At 49.6% G+C, this 10,242-nt stretch overlaps 1 protein-coding gene across 2 annotated transcripts in view; it reads left to right on the forward strand.

Annotated features, from left to right (window-relative positions):
- The window catches only part of FABP6 (fatty acid binding protein 6), a 31,099-nt gene extending 23,162 nt beyond the window's left edge, over positions 1-7,937 (forward strand). Inside the window, exons 4-6 of one of the 2 annotated variants that reach the window (XM_064376358.1) lie at positions 1,364-1,539; positions 3,743-3,832; positions 7,827-7,880. In XM_064376358.1, coding sequence (XP_064232428.1) covers positions 1,364-1,539; positions 3,743-3,832; positions 7,827-7,880 — 320 coding nt within the window. Of the gene's footprint in view, positions 1-1,363; positions 1,540-3,742; positions 3,833-7,826 lie in introns of both variants that reach the window. The other variant, XM_012461022.2, reaches the window with a different exon arrangement.
- Positions 7,938-10,242: the final 2,305 nt, after the last annotated feature.

A 10,242-nucleotide genomic window follows, 5' to 3' on the forward strand; every position in this document is an offset into this window, starting at 1 on the left:
CAGAGGCCATTGGCACCCAGGAGCCTATGATGAGTGGTGTCACCACATCCTAGGAGAGGAAACCAAAGGGTTATCACGGAGACCAGGTTTGACAAGTCACTTCTTCATACAGTCATTCAGCAAACACAGACCTCTCACTGTGCTAGACACTGTGGGCAGAGAGACCAATGATTTCCTTCCTTCTCTCACTGCTTGACTTGTAGCACTGGTCTGCTGTGAGGAACTGTGAGACAGTGGATCTGACAATCCTGTGGAAATCTCAGTATCTCACTATTTAAAAGTCTCAGGCAGTATAACTCTCAAGGTTCAGAGGACAGCTCCAGGAGACCTGGGCCCTCCGTCTCGGTGGCCACATCTTTCCGGCCAGCTGGGTCAGAGGAGCCCTGAAACCTGGGTCCTTGTGCCCTGTGGCCTTGAAGATTTGATAGCCCTTCTGAGTCATGTATGGGCAGTGGCCCTGAAGGAGCAATGACCTGGCTTCACCTCTAACAATCTCATGTTGTGGAAGGGGAAGTGAACCCACCTCAGTTCTAGACCTGATTCTGCCATGAACTCAAGACCTTTCAAGGAAATACTGGAAAGTCCCTTTCCCATTGTGGGTATTCACTTCCTTATCTGTAAAATCGAAGTATTAGAAGACACAATCTTTTTTTTTCTTTTTTTTAGAGGGGGACAGAGTCCAGCTCTTTTGTCCAGGCTGGACTGCACTGCATGATCCTAGCTCACTGCAACCTCTGCCTCCCAGGTTCAAGTGATTTTCCTGCATCAGCCTCTCAAATAGCTGGTATTACAGGTGCCCACCACCATGACTGTATGATTTTTTGTATTTTTAGTAGAGATAGGGTTTCACCATGTTGGCCAGGCTGGTCTCGAACTCCTGACCTCAAACGATCTGCCTGCCGCGACCTCCCAAGGTGCTGGGATTACAGACATGAACCACCACACCTGGCCAGAAGATACAATCTTGGAAGCCTTGTTCATTCCAGAACTTCGTGAGCTTGGCAAGATTCCGTCATGTTTATATTACTATCAGAATCTTGCTTATGATTGATGAGCACCCACTATGTGCCAGGAGCTTCACAACACACTCACATGGAATATAATTCTTGGAACAGCTCTTTGGGATGGGCCTTATTATCCCCATCTTGTGGATGAACACACTGAGGCTCAGAGAGATAGTGACTTGCCCCAGCCACGTGGCTCACAGAATGTATTATCTGTCTCAGGCACTGTGCTCTCTATCTGCAGGCTAGCCTACCATGCACAGAGGGTAGGGGGGTGGGGGCAGGCAGGAAAGCTCTTTCCCCAAATCACAGGGTTAAAAGCAACTCTTATATGGCTACTCTGCTTGTCCCGGGTCCAGGAATCTCCAGTGATGTAATCGAAAAGGCCCGCAACTTCAAGATCGTCACGGAGGTGCAGCAGGATGGGCAGGACTTCACTTGGTCCCAGCACTACGCCGGGGGCCACACCATGACCAACAAGTTCACTGTTGGCAAGGAAAGCGAGATACAGACAATGGGGGGCAAGAAGTTCAAGGTGAGAGGCCACTCCCTGTCCCCCTCCCTCCCCAGGTCTCCATCCGACTTCGTCTCAAACACGGCCTCCCTGCTCCCAAGCTGAGGCTTCTTTCTCCAGTTTGGCCTCCAGCATTAAGAGCTTGTGTTATGTGGCAATTTAATGCTCCTGGTTTTTAATAATCAAAAATGGGCACTAAAAGAGTAAGAAAAATAGCTAATGCTTGCTGAAAACTTAATATAACCAAACACTTGTGGGATTAAAAAGCTTGCTGGCCAGGTGCGGTGGCTCACGCCTGTAATCCCAGCACTTTGGGAGGCTGAGCTGGGTAGATGGCTTGAGCCCAGGAGTTTGAGATTGGCCTGGCCAACCTGGTGAAATAGTGTCTCTACCAAAAATATAAAAATTAGCTGGGCATGGCGGTGCATGCCTGTAATCCTGGCTACTCAGGAGGCTGAGGCAGGGGAGTTGCTTGAACCCAGGAGGCGGAGGTGCAGTGAGCCAAGATCAGGCCACTGTACTCCAGCCTGAGTGACAGAGTGAGACTGTCTCAAAAACAAAGAAACAAACCAACCAAACAAAAATCCCCTTGCCTTAGTCACACAGCAGGGGCAGGCCTTTACACCAGGCACTAGAGAGCAAAAGCGCTTTTTTTTTTTCCAAGACAGGGTCTCACTCTGTCACCCAGGCTGGAGTGCAGTGGTGTGATCTCGGCTCACTGCAACCTCCACCTCCTGGGTTCAAGCAATTCTCCTGCCTCAGCTTCCTGAGTAGTTGGGATTACAGTGTCTGCCACCATGCCTGGCTAATTTTTGTATTTTTAGTAGAGACATGGTTTCACCATGTTGGCCAGGCCGGCCTGGAACTCCTGACCCTGTGATCTGCCCACCTAAGCCTCCCACAGTGCTGGGATTACAGGTGTGAGCCACCATGACGGGCCATAAGTGCTTTTTTTATGCTGCCTCCCGGTGTAGCACAGAGATAAAGAGGCTGGACTCTGGAGTTAGCCTTGGCTGGGTTTGAAACCATGATTTCCCTCCAGCAATTGTAGGGCCTTGGGCAAGTCATTTCACTCCCCTGAGCCTTGTATCTCTAGTATGCAAAATGAGACTACATGCAGTCTCTGGCTCCAAGAGCTGTGGTGAAGATTAAACAAGACAGCGCATGAAAGCACCTAGCATAGTGCCTGCCACATAGTGAATGCTAGAAGAAAAAATGCAGTAATTTGCTTTTGTTTCAGAAGTAAAGAAACTGAAGCTCAGGGAGGACAAGTAGTGTGTCTAAGGCCCTGCAGCCAGAACATGGTGGGACCAGGGATTTGAACCTCAGCTTTTTGCCTCTATCATTAGGTCTCTGGTAACCCATGTGGAGTTCTAATTATAGAAAAGGAGTCAGGCTGGTGGCACCAGGGGAAAGCAAAAAGAGAGAGCAGATAAGCTGTAAGTCTGCCTTTCTTCGTGGTCCAGGACACATAGCACCCCCGTGCAAATAACTCACAATCTTCCTGTGTCTAGCTATCATCAAACACCTCAGCTGATAGAGAAATGTAAGTTATCTCACTGCAACCTTTGCTTTATCAATACTGCACAAAACCTTCTTCAGCACACAGCATAAGCAACAGTCTACAAACTCCCCAGCAAGACTTTTGTCTCCTTGCAGTCAGCTCCTCTCTTGCTGACCTGCCCAGTGCACTCTTGTAATGTGTTTTCATACTTTCTCTAAGAAATCTTTCCTTTTTTTTTAATCTTTTTTTTTTTAACTTCCTCTAATATGGATCATAGGAAACAAGAAATCTGACTTTCTTTACCTACAACTGTCTTGGTAAATTTTTTTTTTTTTTTTTTTTTTTGAGACGGAGTCTTGCTCTGTTGCCCAGGCTGGAGCACAGTGGCACAATCTTGGCTCACTGCAGCCTCTGCCTCCTGGGTTCAAGTGATTCTCGTGCCTCAGCTTCTCAAGTGGCTGGGATTATAGGCATGAGTCACCAAGCCTGGCTAATTTTTGTATTTCTAGTGGAGATGGGGTTTCACCATGTTGGCCAGGCTGGTCTCGAATGCCTGACCTCTAAAGATCTGCCTGCCTCAGCCTCCCAAAGTGCTGGGATTATAGGAATAAACCACTGCTCTTGGCCTTGGTAAATTCTTCCTACTGCCTGCGCCACCAGCCCCAGATAGTTGCCAATCACTTGCAACATCCCAGGCGTAATGTTGTGCTTCCATTCCAGGCCACTGTGCAGATGGAGGGTGGGAAGCTGGTGGTGAATTTCCCCAACTATCAACAGACCTCAGAGATCGTGGGTGACAAGCTGGTGGAGGTAAGTGTCCTCCTGGTTCCTGGGATGATGATTGCACATCTATCTTCCTCCTGGCCACAGCCCCTCAGAGATAGGCCTCTGGGCAGCTGGCTTTACCAGCACTTCCCCTGTACCAGGCTCTATGCTGAGTGCTGGATGCACATGATGTCATTTGATCTTCAAAATAACCCTGTGAGGTGGGGATTTTAATGTCCATTTTCCTGAGGCACAGGGAAAGTCATTATTTCCCTGAGGCACAGGGAAGCTAAATGAGGGGAGCACACAGCTTTGATGAGAGCCGTGATCTGATGTTAGATAGCCTGACTCCAGCACTCACACTCAGCCACCTCTGGGGCACAAGACTGGAAGCCCGGAAGATCCTTCCTAGAATATAAATAAAGGAGGTGGTCCAGGTGGGCTCCTCAAAGGACAGCCACCACTCCACTCCATTTCCATGAGGGACATCGGGCCCCTTCTATCAGATCTTCTGATTTATCAAGAGAAGCTGGAAATTTGCACTTTTATGTGAAATCTCCACACTATTAAATATTGACAACTAATTACAAAATTTCTTTAAATGTTGGCAGGTCCAACACACACACCTGTGGACCCACCCCTCCTACACTGGAGGTGGTGCCCTGGGTGGCCCTTCCTCTCACTTCTGTTTCTTTCCCATGGGTCTTCAAGTTTTCCCCAGGTGGAAGAAATGGGTGTGAAGTTAAAAGGGAAAAGGCGGCATTTCCACACTTCATTCCTTCACTGTGAGCCTGTGACCTGAGCCAGAGACCTCTGGGGTCCCGTGTAGGTCTAGAAAGGGCCCTTGGCTCCTCTCTGAAGCTCTCCAGCAGGGAAGATGTGATGAGGAAGGCAGAGTTCACAACCCCCTTGCTTCTCCTTCTTTGATCCTCCTCTCTCTCTCTTGCTTCCTTGTGCCCTCATCTCAAGCCCTGACAAGAGGAAAGGAGCACACTGCCTCTCTCAGACACTGGTGCAAATGATTTACACCACGGACGCTTATTTCACATAGTGCTGGAGGCTGGGAAGTACAAGCTCAGGGTGCCAGTGTGTGCAAGGGCTTATGAGGGCCTCCGTTCTGGTTTCTTCACATGGCAGGGAGACATCACCTCCCTCATGTCTGGTTTTTTTTTTTTTTTTGAGACAGAGTCTTGCTCTGTTGTCCAGGCTGAAGTTCAGTGGCGTGATTTCCACTCACTGAAACCTCCGCCTTCCAGGATCAAGCAATTCTGCCTCAGCCTCCCGAGTAGCTGGATTACAGGTGCACACCACCACGCCCAGCTAATTTTTGTATTTTTAGTAGAGACAGAGTTTCACCATTTTGGCCAGGCTGGTCTCGAACTCCTTACTTCATGATCTGCCCCCCTCGGCCCCCCAAAGTGCTGGGACTACAGGCGTGAGCCACTGTTCCTGGCCTTTTATTTATTTTTTTTGAGACACAGTTTCGCTCTGTTGCCTAGGCTGGAGTACAGTGGCACAATCTCAGCTCACTGCAACCTCCGCCTCCCCAGTTGAAGTGATTCTCATGCCTCAGCCTCCTGAGTAGCTGGGATTACAGGCATGTGCCACCACACCAGCTAATTTTTGTATTTTTAGTAGAGACAAGGTTTTACCATGTTGGTAAGGCTGGCCTCAAACTCCTGACCTCAAGTGATCTGCCCGCCTTGGCCTCCCAAAGTGCTGGGATTACAGGCTTGAGCCACTGCACCAGGCCTTGTGTCTGTTGTTATAAGGGCAGTAATCCCTCATGGGGACTCCACCTTCATGACCCAACAACCTCCTAAAGGTCCTGTCTCCAAGTACCATCACATTGGGAGTTCGACCTTCACCGTATGATTTTGGTGGGGGACACACATGCAGTCCATAACAACACCCAAGAGATTCAGGGACCTCCCATTATCCTCATTTTACAGTGCAGCATTACAAGGCTCAGAGACAGCAGGGGACTTGGCCGTGGTCACACAGCTAGTACATGCAGAGGCAGACTTCATCTGCCAACTTCTAGACTAGGCCCTCTGCCTGTTCTGCCAAGGCCCACGGGTCTTTTATCTCCCTTTAACATTTTTGTTTAAAGAATCTAAAACTTGGCCGGGTGTGGTGGCTCACGACTGTAATCCCAGCACTTTGGGAGGCCGAAGTGGGTGGATCACCTGAGGTCCGGAGTTCAAGACCAGCCTAGCCAACATGGTGAAACCAGATGTCTACTAAAAATACAAGAATTAGCCAGGCATGGTGGCGCATGCCTGTAGTCCCAGCTACTTGGGAGGCTGAGGCAGGAGAATCACCTGAACCTGGGAGGCAGAGGTTGCAGTGAACCGAGATAGCCCCATTGTATTCCAGCCTGGGCAACAAGAGTGAAACTCTGTCTCAAAAAAAAAAAAATTCTAAAAATTAACAGAAGTATAGTGTTGAAAAACTGTAAAAAGAACAAAAGTGACTATATCCCTCTTTTCCTGGGTGAAAACTGACATTTTGGAGGGTCTGATGACAGGGTTTTTGACACATTTTTACATAAAATGTCAGTCAGTGACTCCCAGAAGAAGCCAAGCTCCCCAGCCTGTGAAGTGTGCGGGGCGAACATAGGGCAGGAGAACTGGAAGCAGGTTTGGGACTGACAAGAGAATTATCTTCCCAAGCTGAGCAAACCTGCTTCTCAATTCCCAGAGGCTCCTCATTATGGAGCCCATGTGGTATAGGCGGTGACCAGAGTTCAGGGTCATCATCCACACACACACACATGACACAGCTAGGTACACACACGTTTGCATGCACATAGACCCAGGCACATGCACACATGAACAAAATTGCATGACTAGGCCCTGAGAGGAGCTGTCTTAATTGCAAATCTCCCATCTCTAGAGGCCCAGAATCATCCTGGCACCTCTCCACTTCTCCACTGACAGCGCATTTTGTAAGCGTCCCTCCTCCTGCCTCCTGCCAACAGTACCCCGCCATGTTCTCATCACCTCTCCCCTACACTAAGCCCCAGCCTCCTCTGATTCCACCTGTCCTCCACCTTCCATCCATCCCATATGCAAGTCACGCATCACTTCACACTGTTGACCTTTGTTATGAATCAGGACCAAACTCCTCCACCCGACCTTCAAGGGCCTTACTGCCCAATCCTACAGGTACGCTCTGTCCAGTCTCCCTGGACCAGCCACTGCTCCTGAGCTGGCCAGAGCTGTTCTTATCTCCCTTTCTGTGCCATGTGGTTCCTCTGCTCTGAATTCCCAGTCTCCTGTTGCTTTTCCAAATCCACTTCTTCAGGATTCTGTCCGGCAGCCAATTCCCCACCCTGTTCCCTAGTCAGGGGCTCCCTGCCTCCTCTAGGCTCTCCCACAGCTCTCTGTTTGCCACCTGCCCTCCTCATGGAAATGCTGCTTTCCTGTGCTGGGTTTCAGAACCAAATGAAGACGTGCACATTGAACGGCAGCACAGCTCCATGGCGTGGAGCCCAGGGCACCGTCCACTACGGGCCTTCAATGAACAGTATTCCCCTGCCTGCCTCTCCCACTAAACCTTCGGCTTCCTGAGAGTAGGGACTGTATGTTCCCATCAGTGAACCTGTGACAGGTGCCCATAAACACCGTGGGATGCAGCCATGGAGTGTGGCCTTGGAAGGGTTACTTGACTTCTCTAAACTTACGTTTTCCCATCTGTACAATGGGAACAACCTCACAGGGCTGTTGGGAGGAGTAAATGGAATCATGTGGGGGAAGAGCCTGGCACGGGTGAATGGAGAGGAACAGAGGTGCAGCTTCCACACCCAGAGCCACATCACCCCTCACAACTGGTTACCCTTCATCACAGGGGGAGTCTGCACACTGACTCCTGGAACAAATTGGGAAACTGAGGCCCAAAGAAGTGGTGTGCCTGACTCCCATCTATTCAAGGCTGGGATTAGAGGCCCATCTTCCTTCGGAGGTGCCTCCTGGCTACCTCGGGGTGAGGCCTGGGTTGGGGCACTGACTCCCTCTGTCCTGGCTGCTTCTTTCAGTTCTCCACCATCGGGAGCGTGACCTATGAGCGCGTGAGCAAGAGGCTGGCCTAAGCAGCCAGGCCCGGCCCAGGGAGCTACGAACCCGCCAATAAAGCTGATATAAAGACAGATGCTGCTCGCTCCAGAACTTCTTTTTCTTTTCTGGTGTCTTGGGACAGCCTCTGGCTGGGTGACGGGGTGTGGAAGGCCCCCAGGGATGGCCACATGGGCCACACATTGATTGGCCCTGAGATCCCTATGGGATCCATGTCATGGCAGAGGAAGACATGAATGTGGGTGACTGCAATGCTCCTGCCCCGGGTGAGGCTGAAGGTGGCACACAGGAAGCATGGCGGGCACACTTCTGTGGCCCCTTTGTCCCACTCTGCCACCCACCACTCTGTGCTGCATGAAGGCTCCTTTATGGAGACAAAGTCACCTGGGAAGGGTAACACGTTGATTCTCAGATGGGCCACAGGACAGGCATATCAGGACTTAGGGGTTGTGGGGTGGGAGCTGTACCTTTAGGAAGGGCCCTGTCTGCTGGGCTCCAAAGCTCATAGTGGGGACAGACCAGGGCTTGCCCAGGGAAGCTGTTTCAGCTTGGCCAGGGCTCTGCTGTTATTCACTGTGGAGTCATCCCTTTGGGCCTCAGTTTACCCACTGAGGGGTACAAAGGGGGTCCAGCAGGACCAATGACAAGATGAGGGGGAGCAGTGGTCTATGAGATGGCAAAGGGGCAACAGGGGTGATAGGAGCGACAGGAGGAACTGGAGACTTGTAGGGCTTGGGCGGGGTGCCTGGGAGGAACTTTGAGAGGCTGTGGTGGGCTGGGAAGCGGGGTGGGGGCATGGTCACCCTGACATCTGGTGCCTGGAGTCCTGGGTTGAGAAGCATTCTGAGACAGCATTCGGGTTTGGTAGATGTCCTGGGGCAATCTCTAACTCAGAGTCCTGAAGGGGACTTTCTTCATCCTCCTCTTTCCTTGAAAGTGTTGCCACATCTGGGTACAACCTTGACTTCTTTTTACCCAATATTGTTCTATAGTACAATTCACTTATTTTTACTATAATAGAAAATCACATCACTTCCATACATGGACAACCACTATCATTTGCCATAAGTAGACTAAAAGCATTTAAAGAGTCAAAGCTGAACAATGTCGACTTCTAGCTAGATTCTGTTGCCTGCCCAAGGTCCTGGGCCTGAGGCCTCCCTTTGTGAAAAGGGTGAGAAAGGTAAAGGACATAGTGGTAACAAATGGGAAAATTTCTCCTTAACTCATCAACATTCCATAGAGACTACTGAAAGGAGAATGGACTCACTGAGAGTTGAATTAGCAAAGGCAGGTAGTACTCATATTATTTTGAATGTACAGGTCCCACACGTGAGACATAAGGAAAAGGTTTGCCCAGAGCTTTGCACAGGGTCTGGCACACAGAAAGGGCCTAATAAGTGCTACCTGACCTAAGGTCCTACCAGCTCTGTGCAATTTGCAGCCTTTCACTCTTGGGAGCTAGCCTCAACCTGGACAGATGTTACGGCCCAGGTCACAGGCAGCCCTCTCTTGCCTCCTCCCACATTCTATTCTGAAACCTTGTTTGTCTTTCTAAGAACAACACACAGCCTCTCCCCACCCACCCACCCACCCAGCCAGCAAGGACCCATGAATTCCACAGTTTTGCCAAGACCTATTGCTAATTAAGTGAACTAGGTAAGCATTAAATTAAACTAGCAGTGTTGCTGTTTCCCCTCCAGACTGAATAATTACTCATAATGAGCTTGGATAATAAGTCTCTAAATAGCAGAGTTAACTATAATGAGGCTGAAAATTGAGAGAATGGGAGTGAGTGAAAGAGGAAGGAAGGGGAGAGAAAGGGAGAGCGGGAGGGAGGGAGGGAGGGAGAGACAGAGATAAGAGAGAATTTTTGCTCCTGTAATTGATTCAAGGACAAATTCAAATTGTTGGCAGGGGAGAAATTTTCTTTATTTTTTTTTATTTTTTATTTTTAAAGACGGGGTTTCACCATGTTGGTCGGGCTGGTCTTGAACTCCCGACCTCAGGTGATCCACCCGCCTTGGCCTCCAAAGTGCTTGGATTACAGAAGTGAGCCACCATACCCGGCCTGAGAAATTTTCAAGCCTGAAATGTTATAAGCTCACAGATTTATAGACTATGGAAAAACAGGACCTCTGCTCTCAACTAGTTTAAACTCTATATTTCACAGATATGGAAACTGAGGCTCAGAGAGGAAAAGAAATTTATCCAAAGTCAAATAGTAGAGGGTGAGTGAGTCTCTGAGAGTAATGTGGGGGTGGGCTTCACTCACTGATGCAGGTGCAGTTTCTTAGTGTGGGTAAATAGAATAAGGTGAGCTGGATGGAGAAAAGCACCTATGTCACTGGCATCTTGGCAGGGAAGATTCCTCAGCCA

Source organism: Aotus nancymaae, unplaced genomic scaffold, assembly GCF_030222135.1.
Source record: "Aotus nancymaae isolate 86718 unplaced genomic scaffold, 86718_ANA_hifiasm-v0.15.2.pri h1tg000015l_0, whole genome shotgun sequence".
Taxonomy (NCBI): Eukaryota; Metazoa; Chordata; class Mammalia; order Primates; family Aotidae; genus Aotus; species Aotus nancymaae.